The sequence below is a fragment of the Ochotona princeps genome, chromosome 14 (genome assembly GCF_030435755.1).
Source record: "Ochotona princeps isolate mOchPri1 chromosome 14, mOchPri1.hap1, whole genome shotgun sequence".
Lineage (NCBI taxonomy): Eukaryota > Metazoa > Chordata > Mammalia > Lagomorpha > Ochotonidae > Ochotona > Ochotona princeps.
The window spans coordinates 39948470-39971803 of NC_080845.1; the positions used below are offsets into that span (position 1 = coordinate 39948470).

At 39.5% G+C, this 23334-nt stretch overlaps 1 protein-coding gene across 15 annotated transcripts in view; it reads left to right on the forward strand.

Moving 5' to 3' along the window:
- ELAVL2 (ELAV like RNA binding protein 2) overlaps window positions 1–23334 on the forward strand; it is a 169743-nt gene that overhangs the window by 127255 nt on the left and 19154 nt on the right. For all 15 annotated transcript variants that reach the window (XM_036496624.2, XM_036496625.2, XM_036496626.2 and 12 more), the window contains exon 3: window positions 3819–3922. In XM_036496624.2, the coding sequence (XP_036352517.1) occupies window positions 3819–3922 (104 nt within the window). The remainder of the gene's footprint in view (window positions 1–3818; window positions 3923–23334) is intronic.

A 23334-nucleotide genomic window follows, 5' to 3' on the forward strand; every position in this document is an offset into this window, starting at 1 on the left:
AACTCTTTTGGGTAACAGTGCTAGCATTTTTAATGCATGCCCAGGAGTGGATTTAGGAATGCAGCCTTTCAGTAGTAGGGAAATACTTTCATATTATTTTGTTTTAGATTTTAGCATAATTGTGCTTCAGTCACTTTCTAATGGGGGAGGGGGTGCCACCAAATGAATTAGAAACTAAATGTCACTTGGTAAATTAGAAATGTTTTTCCAAAGAGAGATTATTTAGTAATAAATGTCATTTGAATAGAGTCAATTTACAGGCTGTAGATACTGGATAGATTTTTTATTTTGGCTAGTTGTGATTGCTCGAGGAAACCAGGTCGAAGACCCGTCCAAGGGATAATCATCTGTAGGATGATTTGGTGATAATACCTTTGGTTAGATAAGTAACCCCAGTGAGTTTCTCATTCTGTCGGTCAGCAAATCTTCGAGTCCCTGCAACACACTGGGAGTGACAACAGCAGGATACACTTTTGCACTTTACAAAATGATCTTACCTTCACAGGTCCTACTGGGCCTAGCACTGACCTCAGAAACAGCCAAGAAGCTGTTCCTAGAAATGATAGGCAACTTGGAGACTTGAGCAAAAGGCCGTCCATCTTTATCTTTAAAACAGGCAGAGGTCAAGCATTCAGTCTTCCCTGCAGAATATTTTCATACACCCAGACTGTCAGCTCGTGGCTCCTCTCAGGAGTCCCAGAAATCCCAGAGTTATTTTCCCATCACTAATACAGTGTTTCTCATCCTGGTTATATGACACAGTCACCAGATACTAGCACTACATAATAGAACAATAAAATCAGAATTTGTGTGCATTGAATCAGGCATAAGGGTTTGTTTGTTTTGTTTTGCTTTGTTTTAATGTTTTCCAGATTATTTAGTGGCCTAAACTTGTGCCCATTTTGGTCACCTTTTCAAACTGAAAAACTTTTCCTTAGTTGAAAAGTTGACATTTTGGGGATTGGATTTACTTAATTAAATGTGTGTTCCATTGATGTCAACTGCTGAATACCTTCTATTTTCTGAGATTGAGTCATCATTGAGCCAGAGGAGAGAGGAATCACAAAAAACTTTTTTTGAAGCAACTCCTACTTCTCACATTTTTGCCATTTTTTGGTGGGTTTGTTTTTGATTTTGGTATTTTTTTTAATTGCTTTCCCACATGCTGGGATGTGGCTGGGATGTCACCACTGTGCATCCTTGTATACATGTAGGAACACACGTGCATACACACAGACACAAATATGGCTATGCAGGCTTCATGACCGTGAGCCACTGTAAGAAATATGTCCTTAAGCAGAATTATCATTTGGGTTTGATCGTGAGTATGCTTGCACAAACCTAGATGCTGTGGGTCAGTCATTCTGCAACATGTGAAACTGTATGCTAGCATAATGAGCACATGTGATATTAAGGTGATATTTTTCTCATAGCATGCTCTAAATAATGATAAAAAGTGTAGGACCAAAAGTCCAAGATCTTGTAATGGGGCTTATTACCATTAGCAGTTATTGTATACTATACACAGTTCTGTGTAACTGGTAGTAGGTTTGCCCATACCAGCATCACCATAGACAAGAATGCAATACATTGTGCTGCGTATTTTTTTTAAAGATTTATTTATTTTTATTACAAAGTCAGATATACAGAGAGGAGGAGAGACAGAGAGGAAGATCCTCCGTCCGATGATTCACTTCCCAAGTGATCACAGTCGCCAGCGCTGTGCCGATCCGAAGCCGGGAACCGGGAACTTCCCCCGGGTCTCCGGGTCTCCCATGCGGGTGCAGGGTCCCAAAGCATTGGGCCGTCCTTGACTGCCTTCCCAGGCCACAAGCAGGGAGCGGGATGGGAAGAAAAGCTGCTGGGATAAGAACCAGCGCCCATATGGGATCCTGGGGTGTTCAAGGTGAGGACTTTAGCTGTTAGCCCACGCCGCCAGGCCCTGGTTATTTTTTTTTTTTAAAGGCTATCTATTTTATTGGAAAGGCATATCAGATTTACAGAGGAAAGAAGAGACAGAAATATCTTCCACTTACTGGTTCACTCCCCAAATGCCCTAAGCTGAGTCAATCTGAGGCCAGGAGCCAGGAGCTTCCTCCAGGTCTCCACGTGGGTGCAGGCTCCCAAGGCTTTGGGCCATATTCTAGTAGTTTTACAAGCCACAAGCAGGGTGCTGGATGGGAAGTGGAGTAGCCTGGATAAGAGCCAGTGCCCATAAGGGATTCCAGTGCCTGCAAGATGAGGATTTAGCCATTGAACCATTGTGTCAGGTCCTCGGTATTAAGAAAGTTGCATGGGGCCAGTAGATTGGATTAACTGGCAGCTATTCTGCACAAGAATCAGATTAGATCGTCAAAGAATGCTGAGAGAGAAGCAATGAAGTCTCTAATTTCCTATACTGTTTCCAAATATACTCTTTTTTAAAAGATTTATTTTTATTGAAAAGATATACAGAGACGAGGAGAGACAGCAATATCTTGTCTGTTGATTCACTCACCAAGTGTCCCCAATTGCCAGAGCTGAGCCGATCCAAAGGCAGGAGTCAGGAGTTTCTTGGTTTCCCTTGTGGGTGCAGGATCCCAAGATTTTGGGCCATCCTCTGCTGCTTTCCCAGGCCACAAGCAGGGAGCTGGGTGAGAAGTTGGCTGCCAATACACTAACCGGTACTCATTTGGGATCCTGGGTGTGGAAGCCAAGGACTTTAGCCAGTAGACCCATTTAAATATACTCTTGGGATCCTGCACCTGTATGGCAGACCTGGTCTGGAAGAAGCTCTTGGTTTTGGATTGGCTCAGCTTCTGCGATTGCAGCTGTTTGGGGAGTGATCCAGTGGATGAAAAACCTTTCTCTGTAAAAAAAGAAATTTAAAAAAGCAAGCAAGCTATATCATACAGGAACGTTGCAGCTCCATTAGGGGACCAGTGTTGTACAGGTGATAAAAATACACCCTTGACCTAAATGTCATCATGTGGCTCATGGGTATATGTATGCATATACCAGTACACTCGCAATGCTTTACTGGTTTATTTATTTTCAGTTTTTTTGTTGAAAGGCATAGAGAGAGATTTGTTGGTTTTTCTCCCCAAATGCCCTCAGCATTCAAACAGAGCCAAAAAATACAGGAGGCAAGGTCCCAGTCTTGGTCTCCCATGTAGTTGGCAGGGATCCAGACAGGGGAGCTATTACTTGATGTGTTCCAGCATGAATTATCAGCAAACTGACTCGGGACTTGAGTCTGGACACTCAGTGTGGGATGCAGGAGTCCTGGGCTCTGCCTTAGCTGCTGTGCCAGAGGCCCACCTGATTCTTTACCATTTCATTTTAGACTCTGAGATAATTATATTTGGGAAAGACTGGAAACGTGTTGGGGTACAGTTTCTAAAACACTGGTAGGTTCCTGACTGATGTTTGCCGTCTTCTGATTTTATGGGTAAGGAAATTGAAGCTGAAAAGCTGTTGTCACTGAAGCTCTCTCAATTGCTGCGTGGAGATTTGCACCCACAGTTTTTGAAGCTGAATGTTGCCTTGCAGCTGGCACACTGGCTCAACCAGGGCATATGTGATAGAACACTTTGGGGATGTGTAGTTTTTTTAAACAGCAGTGCCTGCTGAGTCCAATTGATGTTTAAACTTGCAAATGTAGTAGACAGGAGATGAAAAAAGACTACGTGTATATTTCTAGAAGAATTAATGGAGAATTCTTTTTACTACTGAGAAAATGTGCTGGTGTTAATGACAAGACCATATGCCAAAATGAAAGTCGATCTCTGTTGATGTGTAGAGCTAATATATGCCTTTTTCCACTTCCCTTCCATTAGGGCAGAGCTTGGGATATGGCTTTGTGAACTACATTGACCCCAAGGATGCAGAGAAAGCTATCAACACCCTGAATGGATTGAGACTTCAAACCAAAACAATAAAAGTAGGTTTAAAAAAAGTGTCTTATATGTGTGTGTAGAAGTTAAAAAAAATACGATTTGTCTTTAGGTTTTCTTTTTCCCCCTTCTCTTCATTTTGAACCCATATATATACTTCTCTGGGAGAGGCAGCAGAGCTGTTTCGTATTTTTTTGAGTGAAGGGGGGAAGTGGTTTATTTGTAACCAAGCATATTAATAGGACAGATGCAAGTTTCTTAGATAAATGTTTGAAGAAGCATGTTGAATTATATCGTCTTCCCTTATCGAGACAGTATTTTTCCTCACTGCTGGAGGAAACCTTAGCCCTCTTTTTTCCAGCAGCGGCTTTACCAGTCACGTTCTGTTAGAGGCCAGGGGGACTACTGGGCATGGGGAGCTGTGCAGGCTCAGCCACTGCTTGCCAACTCTCAGTGTTGTTGTAGTAGCAAGGAAACTACCGCAGTCCCTCTGTGAACGAACTGATGCGATGCACTAGAGCCTTACTTATGGCACTGAAACTTGATTTTGATAGACTGTCACAGAATATTCTTTTTATTTTTTCCCATTTAAAAATTTTTCTTGGCTCATGGGTCATAGAAAAGTGGGTGGCATGATGGGTGCTGTAATTGTGCCATAGTCTGTTTCTGCTGGCAGGTTCAGCTCACTCTGAGTAGGCTGAAAGAGCCTACATGACAACAGAGATATTTTTCCTGCTCTATTTTTTCTAAGACTTCCTGTACATTATTTTGCAGGTACTTTGTGTGTGTGTGTGTTTCAAATAGTGATGTGGATTCTCTCTCTGGATAAGAAGTTAATCCAGTGCATAGTATTGCTTTCTTTTCCTTTAGGAAATAAATTGGATCTTGCCTCTAGCCAGTTCTTAGTACCTGTCCCATCAGTTTTACTCTACAGTGTTTGGTGCAGACATTGCCAGTCAGTCATGGCAGTCTTTCTCATTGAGTCTAGAATTGACTCCCAAACATTTTTCAAAACATACTCTAGACAACCTCTATCAGTTGTCCCAAGTTGGAACCCATTTTCCACCCTTGATTTAACAAACCAGCACAGTATGTAGCCTGAAGTGGTGAGGGAGAGTTTGTCAAGGCTGACTGTAGCATCCTTCTTGCTTAGAGACTTGTCTGGAAGGTTTCTGTTTATTTTTCCAGGTATCTAAAAATGCAATGTCATCCTTGTGCTTAAACGTTACTTTTCTTAAAATTGTCAGTTAAGATAATTTGTTAACTCTCGGTAGTTTTGACAGCTCATTCTTTATATTTATTGGCCTGTAAGAAAAATGCCTACTAGCTCTTTCATCTGAAGGTGGCTGCATGATGCCTTCTAAATTCACTTGGATATAGGATGTCTAAGAATTCTAGAAAAATGTCCTATGAGAATATATACTCTTCTATTGCACAAAATCAAAATTTAAGAGAAAATATTGGAATACAGTGCAATATAATAAAAGCTTAGGTTTTGTTTCAGTTTCTGTCTAACTTGCTTTTTCTAATTGTTCATACTGTTATCCCGTATTTTCTGGTTGTGTCAGAGTAATATTTTGAGGTATTAAGTAATAATTGATGACTTTTTATAAAAAAGGTGTGCAGTGTCCAGTTACAGCATTTAGAAGTTTTCTGTGCTCTCCATTTTATGACAGATATTTGTAAGCCTTCCCATCCCCCTACTTATATTAATTTTTAGGGTGTTAGCTATGTTATCTTAGTTCCGATAGCCTGAGTTGTGGTTAAGAAGAAAAGGTGATGGCTTGAGGTGGCTCATCCTGGCCAACACCTCTACTGCTCCAGAAATAACCACACGTCCCTTCTATCCTTAATGGGTCAGTTCTTTTGCTATGTGTTCTGACTGCACTAAGATCTGGAAGAAGTAGACTTCGGGGGAAACAGATCAGCATCGAGACGTGTTTGTGGTCCTCGAGGAGCTCGTGGATGACAGCTGCTGCCTTACTGCCCATCACTCAGCCTGCTCTCTTCAGGGCCCAGCTGCTCAGGCTAAATACATGGAAGAAAGGGCAGGAGTGCCTTGTGGCTTTTATGCTGGGACATCTGCTGCTTCTCTTCTGATTTTCTGAAATGCACTGGGGGTAATGGGGAAGCAGCAGGCTACTTCTTGCCCCGCCCCCACTTGGTTCCTGCAAAAATATCAGATAACAGCTGGTATCCTCACTTTGGCCGAGATTTCTGTGAGAGGCAAAGCAGACCATTTTCCAGAAAGTATATAGCATCATTTTGCCTGCTTCTTCTTGCTGTGTTTTTTCTTCTTCTTATTTGGAGTTAGATAGGTTTTGTGCTCTTACTACAAGATCTCAATCCAGGTTTTGCTAATGTTCACAACTTTAAGTACTTTTTAGAAGCTGCATTTAAACTGTTCTGTTCCTTGGGATGCTATTCTATAAATTAGTGGCTTTTGCTTCCTGCTCTTCATCCTCATGATGGCTGTCATGCTAATCTTACAGAACTTTCCTCATATTACTTTTTATTCAGAATTCTATCGTGTTTCTCGGCTGTTTTACCATTTCACTTGGCTTAGTTTGGGAAGAGTGATGCTAGCGCTATTGCTGTTCTTCACTGTAGTTGCACTGGCTCTTCACTTGTAACCAAATCTCTTCCCAGCCTCTGCATGTGCTATGTAGCACCCACTCCGTGGTGTACTCCTTCCCACTCATTTTAGCTTGGTGCTAAAGTCCCTTCTTACTGAATTGTTTCAACTCCTCTTAAGTCACCCACTCCCTGAGTCAAAGGGACTCAGATAAAACTGAAGCTTAAATGCCACTCAGTGCTCCCATCCAGGTGGAGACCTTGGTCGTACAGTTTAGCAAAGACCAGGCAATTGATGACGGAGCTGTGACTCAGGTGCTTGTCTCCTAATGCATACGTTAAAACTCTGCTTGTGACACTGTTCTGTACTTTACTAAACTACAGAAAATCAATCAGTATATATAAAGAATATACAAATGTCTCTATACTTCTTGAATCTAGATTGTTGTTCTGTCTTCCATGATACATAGCAGTTAGTATGCTTTTGGGAAAAATTCCTGGTTATTGGAATATTGAAACAGTGAATCAAATACTATGAAAGGTGGTTTATTTAGCAGTTTCTCCTGGGGCTTCCTAATAGCATTAGCCCAGTAGGGTTTTGTGCAAAAGATGATATGTTGGATAAATGACATATTTTCAGTGTTTCTGCAGTGCGTGAAGCAGTCCCTCAGGCACTGTGAGAATCCTAACATACTTGTTCCCAGCCTTGGTTGCATCATTATCTCGAAGAGTGTGAGTTAGAAATACAGGCTCTAGTAGATCACTGTCCACAAGAGAGAGTTTGCAATCTGTATCTTTTCAGGAGTTTGTAGAATTCTGCCTAGATGCTCTTTTAGAGTTAATTTTATGACCCAATGTATTAATCATAGTTTCTTGTGGGAGTATTCCGTGATAGGTCAGTATTTGCAGTTCAGAGTAGCTTAATCTTTTTAAGTGTGTAGCTTAGAAATCAGGAAAAACAACTTAATGTTCATTTCATGTTAGAATGGCAGTTATATATATTTTAAGTGGTAGCATCCATAGGTTCAAGGTCTTCTGTTTCACTTTGTTTCTCTGGTACGATGCTGCATCACCTGGTCTTGTTGGCAGCAACATCATGCTGTTCCTGAATTACACACAAGTCAGTGTTCCTAATGTAAAATGTCAATATTAAGGATGTTTTTATCTTCTGATAATAGAGTAGTAAAACATGTGACACATGTACAGTTCAGGAGTCAAGGAGGGGAGAAAAAAACATGGCATGCTCAGAAATTATAGGCTGGTGGTTGAGGGGGTGAGGGTAGGGATTGATAGTCATGAAGAGCCTCTGGACTCCATGGGAGCCTCTGGACTGTTTGTATTCTGTATTTACTGTGTTCTGTACTACTTATTATTATATTAAAAGAAGGTCTTCAGTAAAATGTGGATAGTTTGTGAAACATTATAACTTAAAGCCAGTACTTCTGACAAGGTTAATAGTGTCCCATTTAAATGCATGATTAGAAAATTAACTTTATTTTTTTAAAGATTTACTTAGGCAAGGTCACAAAGAGGGACAGAAAGAAGGAGAAGAGAGCAGAAGGGACGGGGTGGAGGATGAAAAGGAAAAAGGAAGATATTCCATCCATTGGTTCACAACCCAGATGGCTCTAACAGCTAGGGTTGGACCTGACCAAAGCAAGGAGCTTCATATTAGTCTTCCACATCACGGCAGGGGCTCCACTACCTTCCCAGGCATATCAGCAGGGAGCTGGATAGGAAATGGAGCAGGCAGAACTTGAATTGGGCCCATGTAGGCTGCCAGAGTCTCAGGTGTCTCAACTCACTGCGCCATAGTGTCTATCTTATAGGTAAAATAGTTTATTTCCAAAAAAATAAATTCAGATGGATTCTTCCTTCTACCAGGTACTAAGTATGGGTGATTATCACATTGATAGGGAAATGCGAATGTCTGGTTCCCAGCTTGTCTCCTAACTTCCCCTACTTTTACAAGGGGCTGAGGAAGCTTTATTTTTTTCTGATAAGAAAAGAGTTGCTTTATCTCTGTAAAATAACAGCTATTGTATGAAGGAATAGAATGTTGTTATTAATGGTATGAGGTACTTGTGGAAAACAATATTTTCTGTACTCCTCAAAAGAAGAAACCCTGCCTGGAAGTATAGCCAGCATAGGAAAACTGCCTGAAGTGGTCTTGGTTAAGTACTCTATATCTCTTGCTTGATAAATCAAGCATAGCAACACCGGGCCAAAGTATGCCTTTCCATAAAAATTATCAAATACTAAACAAAAACGTAAAATTTGTTAAAATAAGCCATTATTAAGCACATGGAAAAATTCAACCATATAAACTGGAATATGAATTATTAATAGTGATGTCCCTTGAAATGTTCTGTTTGAAAGCAGTTAAGCAGAGCTAATAAACTTTTACTGTGAGCTATATTGCTTTTAATTTTTTTTCAGTTTATACTTTTCTGGAAGCAGCTTATTTTCTCTGTCAGTGAATGTCATGTTCATACTTTCTGTTTCACATGAACTTGATCCTTAAAATGTAGGTAGAATATAGTACTCTATTTCTTAAATCTCTCTCTGCCTAAGTCCCCCTTGCTCAAGTGCTTCTACTGTATGTGATCTTGGCCAACTCTTCTATATAAGTTTGCCTTTATCCGTAAGGTGATTTTGAAGTTGTGTGTATCCCATAGAACAACTTGAAATGCTACAAAATATAAACCTTTTTGAGCACCAGCCTGATTAAGTGGAGAATTCCATACCATGAATTTGTTTCATAAACAAAATTAATCACATTTTATAAAATTATTTTCAGCCTATGTATGTATAGTATTTATGAGACATGCATTTTGTGTTCTATTAGACTTTATACTAACCACAGAATATCTCATAGTATGTGCTTCCAAAATCATATTTTCCTAATGTGCCATGGTGAGTATAGGAAGAGGACTGGAGGGTTCAAGTTATTTATTGATTTTTTTAACTTACTCTACCTTCATACTAGATTCAAAATTGGTAGACATTTGGGAATTATCAGAGGAAAATTTTTTGATTTTCTTTGAATGGATTTTAATCCCCCAAGTCTGAGCCTGCACAGAGTAAAGGGAAGAATCAGGGTTCCTGTTTACAGTGTCACCAGCATGCTACATGCATGTGAACCGCAGGGGCAGTTGATGGTGAATGAATCTCCGAATGTGCCTGAACCTATCTTCCTTATAGAGAGTCTATCGTTGTGTTACCTGGGATGCTCCTTGGAAAGTATCAGGGGAGCACAAGGATGCTTAAAGTCACAAGGAGTGAGATCCTGGCTATATAATTTATATAACCAACAAGGAGGATTGTAGGTTTTAAAGATCTGTTTTTATTCGAAAGTCAGATTTGCAGAGAGAAAGAGAGACAGAAAAATATTTCATCTGCTGGTTCACTTCCTAAGTGCTCACAGCGGCTGGAGCAGAGCTGATCCCTACTGTAGGTTTTGTAAATGAGTCCCTTGAAGTTAAGAGTAGCTAACTCTTGGGAGCATGTGATTGTGGGAATATAAGGGGAAACCTACAGAAGTAGTATTTGGATTCATTTAGGAAATCGCTGCTGTTTTTCTGTGTATAAGAAGGAGGGAAGAGTATCTTTGAAACTTGACAACTTTTAAGAGCTTAAAAAGAAAAAAGTTCATGTCTTTAGTGATACGTGCAAAATTGGTTTTCTACTAATGAAGCTGAGGAAGAAAAGATTCAAGCAAACCATGTGGACCTTGACAGAAGACACTGAAAAGAATAAAGTATGTGACCAGATTTGTTGGGTTCAGGTTCTAAGCTAGCCTTTGGACAAGATAAATAAAAAACTGAGCTGGTTGGCTAGGGACATCTTACAGCCTGAGATCACTTCATTCTTCAGCTTTCCTTGCTGTTGTAAAAGCACGCCACCAACAGCTCCTCTAGCACCTGTTTGCTTTTCTGCTGTTTAAGCAGAAGGTGGAGTTAGAGCTTTCCTGTTGTGACTTAAGGGGCAGGAGAAGCGTTGCCCACGTAGTTTGGCTTGAGGGTGCTCTGCATAGTTAGACAATGTGTGTGCATGACACATTTCCCAAGAAGTCCTTAGCCATGTGATTGGGCTTTTGCCTGTTTATTTGTGTGGATTTATGCAGACACAACAGTCCTCTTTGGGAGTCCAGCCTCTTTGCATTCCTGACCAGTGAGGTGAAACTCAGACCATGGGACTTATTCAAAACAATGTAACTAATAGCACCACAGGCACCAGAAAGATGAACTTGGGATGTGTGCTGGTGATATAAACATGTTTTGCTTGGAATTAGGATGCAGATATCAGTGTAAATCAATGGGTGTGCTCTTGAGGGGCTTTACTGTGGTCCCTTTACTGTCTTGAGACTTTGTAAACCAGGTCTTTCTGTGGAGCTGTCCCTGCCTTGGAAGTGGAAGGATTTTGGCGTGTTAGGCTGAGCGTGTGTGGCAGCAAGACCTTCAGTTTGAGAAGAGTGGTGTCTTGAGGTCATAGCAGCTAGGTGGATTAATATGCTTTATTTCAGTTGTAACTGAACAGTAGAAGGATTATTATAGAAATCTTGTCAATCTGTTTTGTAGGAGGCTACAAATTCTTTAAGACTGTCTTAATGGATGATTCTTGCCAAGTCTTATTAGATGCTACTTGGAAAGTACAGAAAAGTGCATTAACACTGCGCTATCTTTAAATTTGTAGACTCTGAAGTCTGAATGATGATTTTTTTAAAAAATTATTTTACTTAGTTTCTGCTAGACTCTCCAATAGTTACCTTTAGCATCAGCTCTAAACCAGAAGTACTATCTCAGAGTGAACTTGAGGAGGTTTTATTTCTACACGTTTCTTGGCATGATGCTTATGGACAGGCAAAGAGGAATCTATTTTTATTTGAAAGGCAGAGTTACATAGAAAAGGAGAGACAGAGGTCTTACATCTGGTGATTTACTCCACAAATGGCCTCAGTGCCTGGAGCTGCTTTGCTGTGAGCCAGGAGTTTCCTCCAGGTCTCCCAAGTGGATCCTGGGGCCCAAGGACTTAAGGCATCCTCCATTGCATCCCCAGGCCATAAGCAGGGGAATTTTATTGGAAGTGGAGCGGCCAGTACAGAAACCAGCACCCCTATGGGATGTCAGTGTCACAGGTGGGTGCTTAGCTTGCTGTGCCACAGTGCCTGTTCCTAGGTTCTAAATCTGATTCTAGGATTTGTGTTCTCTTCTGGTTTCTTCGTTGATAAAATGGGGCATATGGTATTACCAGTCTACAGAAGTACTGTGAATGTTGTCATATAAAGGTAGAAACTACTTGTGCTGACTTGTGAAAACAAGATCAAAAACACTGTTATTCTCAGTATTCTGCTCGCCATATCGAGTGTGTTTCCAAAATCTTGTTTGGGAGAAATTATAGAAAAACACAGTTTTACTTGGGAATAAGCAGTCACAAAGTTTAGTGTTGTTTGAGTTTTGTTGGATGTTTTAGTGTTAACCGCTTCTTTTGTGTTATGGGGAAGTTAATACGGGGGTTGCGGGGACAGTCATGCTAATGTGCTTGGGTCCTAGTGCAAGGTACCTCCTCCCAAGGGAATGAGAAACTGTTACTAAGGAGTGTTGACGTGTCCCCTGGGTTGGCTGCAAGAAGGTCACAGAAAAGCAGAGACTTGATGTAGTCTTGGAAACTGATAACCCAGAAGCAGCTTTCATGTTTGAGTTTTGTTCACTGGCTGCATTTAGAAATTTGGTTGCCTGCTCTAAACAAATGACTCTCCTGTTTCCTTTACTGAAAAGATTATAGAATCTTTGAGAGTTGACTCTGCCTTCACAGAAACAAACCCAGTGATGTTTGCGTGCAGACTGGCCAGGTGCCTGGACTCCCCAACCAGCTAAAAACTTCTAGCCTGTTTGAGTTTCCGGAAACATCTTTGTAGGTTTTATAGACTTTGTTTACTTTTGTATTTTTGCATTTGTTGGTAATTTGTATTCCTTTGCTTTGCTCTGAAGCTCTGTGAGAATTTATCTTATTCGGCAGTTAACACCAATTGTGGATGGTAAGGAGTAACACTAGATCTCCGGTTTTTATGAGCTCCCCCAGGAAAACTTCATAAGCTCCAGAGTTTTTTTTTTTTTAAGATTTATTTTTTATTACAAAGTCAGATATACAGAGGGGAGGAGAGACAGAGAGGAAGATCTTCCGTCCAATGAATCACTCCCCAAGTGAGCCGCAATGGGCCGGTGCTGCGCCGATCCGATGCCGGGAACCAGGAACCTCTTCCAGGTCTCCCATGCGGGTGCAGGGTCCCAATGCATTGGGCCGTCCTCGACTGCTTTCCCAGGCCACAAGCAGGGAGCTGGATGGGAAGTGGGGCTGCCGGGATTAGAACCGACGCCCATATGGGATCCTGGGGCTTTCAAGGCGAGGACGTTAGCCGCTAGGCCACGCCGCCGGGCCCAGCTCCAGAGTTTGAGGGTTACTTATTTAAATCTCTTTACACAAGGCATTGCCAAAATGTTCATGTTCATCAGACTCACTTAGGGTGGGTTGTTTGACACGATGGAGATTTTTAGACTCCAGCCAAGATCGACTAACTCTGATCATCTTCAGCACAAACTGAGGAACTTGTGTCTTAACAGCAGCGACAGGCCCTCCCTAAGAGACAGTGGTCTCACCTGAGTACCAGTGTTTAGCTGAGATGAGCAGTTTGTCCTTGGGTCCTCTGGCTCTTGTTTCAAAGCAAATTGACATGTAAACAATATTTTCATTTGTGAGCTGTATGAGACCATTTGAATGACTGGGGCTTACTAGTGTGCTTTTAATGAATATAATGCTGATTTTATCTAGAGAATGTATACTCGCTCAAACACCCATGTACATAGTCAACACAACTTGCTCATTTTTTAGAGCATAGCTAGGTCATTACATATTTGAGCATTGCAACTATATTAGCATAATTTATTACTAGATTCTGTGAGTGAGGAATTTGCAACATGGGAGCATCCATTTAAAATAGGAGTTTCATAGTGTAGAGGTCGGGAGTCATATGACAAATGACCTCTTATTATATTATGAAAGATGTTTTTACAATTTAATAAAAATTTGTGTTGATTTATAGGCTCGTAACCACATCCTTTCCCACAACTTCTAGTACCTAAATACAAATACCTCATCCAACTTTCCAGACAGTAAATGGGAATTTGTTCTGTCATTTTTAAGGACTCTTAGATATAACATGTTGGTAAATATTTTATAAGGAATAAATTTGCTATGTGCACTCTTCATTTAGAAACTTTTTGAATTTTAAACTGAATCATGCTCCCCTGAAACCAAAAAGAAGGATGCACTTCTGCCAAAAAGACTTAGCATGTAAGACTTGCTCAGATGTGTGCCAATGCATCAGTAGGAAATTGTCATAACCAATGGTTTTCTTTAGTGTTTATCATTAAGTGCCTCTTTGGGGAGTTGTGAAATATGTTTGTCTGTAAATGACCCTGGCATACACAGTCAAATGACCTGTGAAGGTGAGTTGTAAATGCATCCCTCTGACCTCTGTACTGTGTTCTTGAGTATGAAAGAACATTGATCTACCATGTGGCAAAGGGGATACTATTTGGAGGTTTAATTACAGCCAGTGAGTGTTATTGATGCTATCAGTCAGGGAGACCCAGAGAGAGGGCCTGCCGCCAGATCATTCAGGGTAATTAAATACCTCAGAGCAGACGTCTCAAGGCGAAGAGAGGTGCATCTGCAGAGATCAAGTAAAAACACTTTGAGAACGAAGATAAAGGTGGTTGTCTCCTTCCTTCCTCTTTTAATTTCTGCAGGAGTTCCACAAATGTCATGTCTGTTTATTATTTATTGTGAAGCTTGACTGTTTTCCTATTTTTTTTTTCTTGTATGGTCTATACCTTTAGTCACACAAAGGGCTTTAGGAATGCAGTGATTTTTTTTTTTTTTTGTTAAGGTGGTTTGGAGGAATATACAGCGCAGGTGTCTAATAGATACTTGAGTAATGAAGGATTGTCTTTGAATGAGACTATTAGTCCTGCAAATCAGTTTTTTTTTTTTAGCTATCTGTGTAGTCACTCTCTAATGTGTAATCTGGTTCAGACAGAAAATATTTTAGTAGATTTAAAGTCATAAAACACTTAGTAATGTTTCAGAGTTTATCCCCTTAAGTATTGAATAATTATTTCACAGTAGTGCAACCTATGTCATATGCATAAAATACATGTAGTTAAGACTTCCTTTGGCTCACTGGGAAGGTCTTAGGAGTTACATTGCTTTACCCATGTTTCCCCCTCTGTGCATGTGCGTGTGTGGCAAATTTTCATCCTGCTCTATTGGAGAGATGATGGCATAGGCAGTGCAACATGTTTCTGTCACTGCAGCTTTTTCTTTCTTTTTCAAAATTGGTACACAGTTTTACTGTTTGAGACTCATCAAAGACAGGCTACCCTCAAAAGAAAATGTGTCAATTTCCTCACTTGGTTGTGGCTGTGTGTACGTGTACTTGGGTTTCAAAGTCAGGTTGCTGAATGACTGAGACACATCCGGGTTCTCCAGACTCATGGATATGGTGTTCTTCTCTGCTGGAGGTAGGGATTGTATATTTTTAAAAACCAGACATTCAAAGGGGGGTTATTGAGTAAAATGTCTCATCCTTTGTTTAAAAGAGTAAAATTGTTAGGCATTTTGCAATGTTTGGAAAACAATAAAACTACATTAGAGGTTTAGCAAAGGTGATAATTTCCTATTAGAGGGATGTGTCATCGGTTAAGGCGTTAATGCTACATGGATGCATGGCAAGGTGAGCTTAGGAAACATCACTGTGTTAAAAGCTCCTCGTGTCTGCCAAATCCTTGTTTTTTTTCTCTCTCCACTTGCTCCTTTCTCCCTGCCCCTGAAAAGGACAAGGTAAAAAAAAAATGTAAAATTAGCAGAATGCATCTTATTGAAAGCTGGTTTTGTTTTTCCTACCTCCGTAATTTTGAATATAACATGGTTTGAGGCAGGGGAGATATATAATTCAATAAGTACTTAATTCTTTAAGCATTTTGGGTTCCTAGTGTTTCCAGCTGTTGGAACGCTGTTAAGATAAGTTGTCTTGTCCTTGACGTGTCTTTGCAGTGGAAGAGAGCAGTTAGTTTACATGACCATGTTTGGATGTACGATAGGTGACTCAGAGTACAGTGGAAATGAATATGTCACAGACTTCTGGAGGCCTGTTCGGTGATTTCAGAAGTGATGAGGTTTCATCCAACAGAAGGAGGATAAACGTGGTAGACCTGGGAGGTTTTTAGCCTTCTGGAAAGAAACCTGTGTCTGAAAACCTTGAAGTGTACTTCTTCTCTCAAGTGGGTAACTTCAAAATTGGCTGGATTCAGCCATTTTTGGAGAAAAATTTATCCCTTTCTAGAGAAAAGCTAACACACAAGAGGAAGTGAAGGAAGGAACCTTGGGTAGATGAATGATTTGCCCTGTTCTGCAAAGATCTGTGATGACCTGTGGGACTTGTTTAGGATATTTACAAATGAAAGCTAGATGAAATTTCTCTCTGTAGTATTTAGTATATTTGCACAGACTCATTATATAACTTTTTCCATTACCGTATATATAAGTAGGTCACAGAAGACTTGAGCGTCTGAACTAATACTGTAGTGAAGCAATCTTTCTTCTAGTTATAGAACAAAAGGAAACTGACTGTAGATGGAAAATAAATTACCCTTTTTGGGGACTGGGCTAATCTTGACAGCTCTCGCCACCTGCATTACGAAGGGACGGCTGCCTCCATATTGCTTCTTTCACAACATTTCTGTTGAGTAATACTTGCCAACAGTTAGACCGGGATTCCTCTGCTTAACTTTGCCCTGACGTGTGCAGGCTGTAAAATGGCTCAAATCACTATCCCAGTGTCAGTGTCTCCACAGGTAGCTTTATTCTGGCTCCCTTGGCTCCGCATCCTTCAGTATGGCCATCTAATTTGTGCTTGCATGCCTTATGGAGTTCTCTGCTTGTGTTGCTTATACTGTGTCATGGTTTACTAAATTATTTGGGTAGAGAAGCACTTACTGTCTGTTGTAAATTATCCATGTGGTGCTGATCTCTGAGTGCCCAGGGATCTTTGTCTTTGGAGTGCATTACCGGATGTTGTATTTATAGCCTCTGAATGAGGAGGTGTCTGTCATACACATGAAATATATAGCTTACAAGAAGCAGCAGGGACCTCCTCTCTGTGCTCAGAGATGGGAAAGTTACAATTTAAGTGAAATTAAAAATGAATTTTTCTGGAAATATTTTAAAGCCATCTGTCACTTTCTGGTGGACATTAGTATACATTGAAGAAAAAGTCAACTGAAAAACATGTAAAGGGCTTGTCAACTCCTTTTTTTTTTGTAAAATCAAGAAAATAAAAAATTAACTGAAGCCTCCCCTTGAGATTTTCTGTGTAATGTTTCTGCATCTGTGCCTTTGAGTACTTCCCTCTCTCACCCAGGCGTTAAATCCACCAAAATTGGCTTGATGAGATATTACTAACCAATACTAGTTGGATTTTATTCTTAAAAGATTCTGATTTACTTATATCAACTAATTGGTAGTCTCTTTAGATTTAATTTTCTAACAGCATTTGAATCTGCCTAGACATTCAAATGCTACAACAATTAAAGCTTAATAGTCTTGGTGCTTATCTAGATGGTCTGGCTTCTAGAAATGTCATCTGATCAGGTGTAAGTACAATCTTAAAAGAACCCTTAAAATAAAGGAAAAAAAAAGAACCCTTAAAAAGCCATTACTCCAGAATAGCTCTCTCAGATTTGAATGAGTACATCTATTTTGCTATAAACTGGTTTAACCTGTATTGTTTCCAGTGAAGCATAAAAAGCCAGGTTGTTTGGGCAAATATCACAACTTATAATTATCTTACCTGAGAGGTACTTCAGAAGTAGTTCCTGCACAAGGCTGAGGAACATATCCACTTGACAGGTGTTGGAGTGCCCACTTGGTTGGTGGGACTATAAGATAGGCATATATATGAGTTCGTTTCAGCCTACTAGAAGCTAAAAACCTAGTGACATGAAAGGTTTGAATCATAGCACTGTCACCCTGGGAAGACTCTGAGACAGGCTGTGCAGTGCTGAGGCCTCAGACACATCAGAGTGCTCAATGTGGAGGTTTTCCTGCTTGCTGTGTTCCCAGCATCTTCACAGCATATTTAGTGACAGCGGCTGAAGTGAACATTTGTATTACTACCTGCTAGTGTAGCAGCTTCCGAATTCTTTAATGTGGGGGATATGACACTAAAGTCATCAGACAGCTGGTTGGTGGCGTGATGACTTAGAACTCACCTTGCATGCAGAAACTTACACATAACCCTAATTTGAAGCTAGACATTATTATTAGAAATTCATTTATTGCTTCTATTTTTTGCCCAAAATAAACCCTCTGTTTCTCATTTTACATTTTATTTTATGGCGTTTAGATTCTAAAAGATGTCACCCAAAGAGAATGAAGAATTGGTAGGATGTACTATGTAATAGTTTAATTGAAGAAATTAATCCAGTTTATTTTGGAGTTCATGTAAAGACACTGGACGTTTGATCCTTCATTTGACAGTAAGGTGGTTACTTCCTCAGGATTCATCTGGGCAGCAGCTGTCCAACACACGTGTCTGCCATGTTATAAAAATCTGTAATACTTGAGAATTTCAGTAATTTCCCTGTGATTGGAAGATGCCTCATTTATGTAAACTTTGAACATTTCCTGTTATGGAACATACACCATCCTTGTGCCAAAAGTGCCTATCTGTGTCTTCTTGTCTGACTACAAAGATAATAGTAAATTGGACTTTTTCTTTCATAAACAGAGGGTAATGCTAATACCCAATGCATAGATTTCCCTAGGAGTTGATAGAACAGAGTTTGGCACACAGCAATCCCCTGGTACACGTAAGAGGCTGTTACTATTTGTGTTGTGATGAGACACATGTACGTATTATGGAAAAACTGTGGTTCTGAAGTTCGCTGGTCATAGTTTCATTATTACGTTCAGTACTGATAAGGCCCCCAAAGGTAGGCAGTGTCACTTGACATGCTTTTAGAAATAAAAAAGCTTTACAGGACTTTAGTAAATTATTCCAAAAACATAAGTGAGAAGTGACAAAGCCATGATCTATGTTTTCTTTCCTTCTTAACTTTAAAGGACACTTGTTAAGACTTTTAATTTCTTGCAAGGGTTCATAATATCCTGTCTTCAGGCCAGAACTTAACCCATGATAATGTGTCCCCTTTTAAATGTCCTCTCACCTTAGTCCTGAACTACTCGCTTCCAGTCTGTTTGTGTTATGTAATGTTTTAAAGATTATGTGACCTAATAAACGTAGGCTCATTTCTCATTTTTACTCCTAAATGGAACTAGGTTTTTGTTTTTAATTGTTAACTGAAATGAAAAGGTAGCAGGCATGAAGTCTTTGGTGATTACAGATGAAATTTTTTTTTTGTACATGCACTTTCTAAAATTGAGCTAAGTGCAGGTATAAGTTTGGAAATGCCCTATGAAGTGTATTGATTGACAAGTTCCTACTTAGACCTCAGGATGATTAATTTACCGGCACTGCCTGAAATGCCAAATCCATAAATGTTGCTGTACTTCTGCTGTATCTTTTGCACAGAGACATTTTTAAGAATTTAAAAGACATTGCGGTCCTTCTAAATTACATTCTGAGAAATACCTTTATCTTCTGCAATATTCCCCTTTTGCCTTTACCAGCGTAGGAGGTCCTTGTTGAATCAACTATACCACAACCAAGCAATGATAAAAGGCAGAAATGAACTATGAGTTAGGATAAATATCTTTTGGGGCAGCTTGATTTGACCCTCATTTAATAAGTCACTTGGTGAAACTGGGTGGAATTTTCAAAAACATGCTTACTGTAACGTTTCAGACGTTTGAAAAAGGTATTCTAATTTTTCCAGCTTAAAATTTATGATTAATTTAATACAAGTCCTTCAATCTACCTATTTTTGTTTTTGCTTGGCCATTCAGTAATTTTAGTGTGGTTTTTTTAAGCAGTATACAATCAGTTATGATATTACTAATATCAGTTATGATATAACTGATATTATGATATCAGTTACTGATATTACTGATATTTTAGCTTCATCTTTAAGTTGAAGCTGAGAGCAACTGCTTTGACTTTTATTTAATGGTACTGCACTAAAACATGAGAATAGGCAGCCCAAGAAACTTCTCTGTGTAAATGATCAGTTGCTATTTTCTATTAGCTGGTATAAAATAAAAATTAAAAAGCACAAGGAATTAATGTCAATAAGATTCTGATTATTGTGGACACATTTTAATTTTGTAAAGCTATGTATGGTTTGACTGTTGTTAGCTTGATTCGCCTCCCCCCCCCCCCCCCCCCCCGTTTAAAGATTTGGAAGATGACAGGCTATGTTTTTCTTAGAAACCTAAATCCTCAGGTATTATTAGCAGAAGTACTATAACTTTGCTGAGAGAGTGAAGTACTATAATGGCCTTTATTGTTCCTTAGATGTAAATAAGGAGGACTTTCCTAAGCAACACTGACATTCTTGCCTTCCTGCAGTCCCTGCTACGGAATCTCTAGGAATGTCTGATCATTTTCCAACATCTATCATTTTGCTAGAAGGCTTCATGCTTTCAGAGTGTGTTGCAGCTGAAAACTTCTTGAAGTCAGAGTTAACAACCCCTGAGTCCTCATCTCTTTTGCTCCATGTCTTTGGAAATACCATCTTGTTTTTCTGTGCCTAAGAAATTTGATGGTGTATTCTTTTCTCTTTGCTCCAAAATTGAGGGGTCTTTACTTAACCTCCAACAATACACTATTCTGTTAAAGATTTTCTCTTGAATCTCCAGTTTGAGAAATGAAACCTTATTTTAAAATACTTAATGGAATTTCCTATTCTACATACAGTGGACCATCTCCTATGATTTTTGGCATGCAATGCAGCAGATTGTGGCTTAACTTTTAAGGATTTCAGAAGTGAATTTAATCATAAACTATTTTCATCATAAGGACTGTGTTCTAGGCACAAGATAAACAGAATAGAATGAAGACCTTCTTCTTTGAAGTGGTGAAGCCAGTCATAAGATTACAGATGAATACGTATTGGTGTAGTCAGTATTGAAAACATTTGAAACAGTATGCATTTCGGTGAGAAATACCTAATTGAAACCAAGGGGAAAGGGATTAATTGAGCATTGACCTTGGAAACAGGATTTCATACAGAGCCTACAATGTCTGAAATTCAGATAGGTGAGAGGAACTACAACAAGGAGCTTTGGGAAACTACAGGGTGCATGTGCGCGGGATAGGGATGGCTAGCCAGCAAAAGACCAAGAAATTCCTGGGCCCTGACGAGTTTTAAGCAGAGTAACATTATCAAATGCATTCCATGACATCTCTGACCTTTTTTGTTGCGTTAAAGCCGTCATTATTTGTCTTTAAAGCATTCAAGCAAAGCCAGTGTAAATAATAGTCGAGGTTCTGTATGTTTATGTGTCTGAATTCTGCCCTCACCCAACCCCCTTTCCCGACCATTGTCATTTTCTAGGTTCTGTATCTTGGGATATCTGTTAAGAGTATCTGCACTAATTTGTAATATCTTTTTTTTTTGAGCCCCTTCTAAATTAAAGTGCTTGTTTTTCTTCACTCCAGTGCTTCCACTGGAACTGAATCTTTACTTTTTTGATGTTTTTTGAGGCTCCCTCGTTTCCAACCCAATGGTAAAGGATGCCTTTCCTTACTGAAAACTTCATCTGATCCTTATGATATGTATCTGGATGTGGGTTTGAAACCTGTTACTCTAAGGGTTTTGTATTTAAAAGTCAGTTAAAGTATTCATCTTCTTTCTGAGGTCTGCCCTGAACTGTGAAGTTGTGGTTAGAGATCATGTCTTTGTATACTTGCACACTCTTCAGGGGAGTCCAAGGTAGCCATTTCTCTGTATGTCTGGGACACTCTCCTGACACCTTTGCTGCTTCCTGTCAGAGCCAGAACTTTTATTTAGTGATAGTCTCTTTTTTATATAGTCTCATTAAGACTCCAGTTTTTGATGTGAACAACAGTTAGCTGTTTAAGCGTAGCTATGACCTCGCCCACACTTTTCAAGTGGAGAGATTGGGTATAGCTTTTCAGAAACATCTAACATGTAACTAATATTCAGGTGTCCAATTTGTAGTCTTAGGTCAGTAATACACAAGTGATAAAAGTTTTTCAATGATGATTTTGTCTGTGCGTGGTTTCTCAAATGTTCTTAGTATAGAAAAGAAGGGATTTCTTTGCTCATTTATGGACCTTATCACTTCAGCCTGTTGATAATTACTGTCTCATCGCCGAGCTTTTCCACTGATGAATCAAAGAACTGAGTGCGATTTTGTGTTTAGACTAAAGCGTTTATATGGATTTAAACTTGAAAGTGATCTAATGAGATTTGTAAAGTTCACTAGGTACATTTAAGTAAAGTAGCAATTCTTATCCATAGTATATCTTCATTCATTTTAATTTTTAGTATTTGATTGTTTTGATAACCCACTCCTGTGTGTATTTTTTCATGTTTAATAGTTTTGCTGCTGAAGAAATTAATTAGTTATAAGGAATATACTCTCTGAAATCATTTAATTTCTAAGACCTAATTACATTGATAAATCTATTTTTGTCTGTATTTTATCCAGTCTGACCTTATGTCACTAAAAATATTTTTGAGAAACCATTGGCTGGAATGTGTATTTGCCTGTTCCTTTTAACTGCCTCTCTTTTCCCTCAAGTATCTTGATATTGCTTGTCTTTGTTTATTATATCACTTGTAGGGTTGTGAGAAATTCCAGAGCAAACCTGAGTTTTAAATTGGTATCTTTGGAGTAGATTGGTGTTCAGTGTTGTACTCCCTGTTTCATCTTTAAATATTTAAATTGCAGACTCTCTGGCTGCCTCTTAAATTAGATCCTTCGCTTAGTAGTTTTGACATTTCATAACCTTGCTCCTCAGGCATTAAATATTCACCTGTTTAAATGGCAGTGAAAATTTAAAATCCAAAATGCATGTATTAATCCAGTGACTGTAGAGGGGGAACAACGTGCACTTGGAGAAGGAAGAAGCTGTTTTGACCCCAATAAGACAAGTGCTGAAAGTACATTTTATTCAAGTATTTCTAACACAGAATCTGTCAGTTAGAGCAACCCTGTCATGGGGATTCTCCAAGGGATTTAGTCCCAGAAAGATACTCAACGCTTTGAAGTTGAAGATAGCTCCTGTGCGGTTCTGTAGGTGAACATGAAAGCAAGGAAGCTGTATAAACTATAGACCCACAGGAAAATCAAACCAGGGAAAGTTGCTGTTCGTTTTCAGGAAGAAAATTTGGTCTAGTGAATGACTTGACTCTGCAAAGTGCAACTCTTTAATCTCTCAGCAAGGCCTCTTCCCAGTTGGGTCTAACTACATTGCTCATTTGTAATTCTGAGAAATGGAAGAGGAAATGTTTTCCTAACATGATGTTGATGACAGAGATTTCTTTGTCAAAGTCAATGACCATCACTGCTGTAATTCGGAGAAAGGAAGCAGTAGTTGTGAGATTACCGCAGGGTGGCTGTGAGTTGCTGCAAAGCCCTGGAAGGAAGGGCAGGACAGTCACCTTTCCTAGCATATTTATTTCCTGGAAGTGAGTGGGTGGTACATTGCTTACTTTTTTTCTTTTTAAATTCTTCCGGGATCATCTTGGATTTTAACTAAACGTTTGTCTATTTGAGTTGCAGACAAAGAAGTATCTCCTATCTTTTCTTCATTCCCCGGTTTCCAGTAACAGCCGTTACTGGTCCAGACCAAAGCCCAAGGCTTGCAAACAATCCAGGCCTCCTATATTGATGT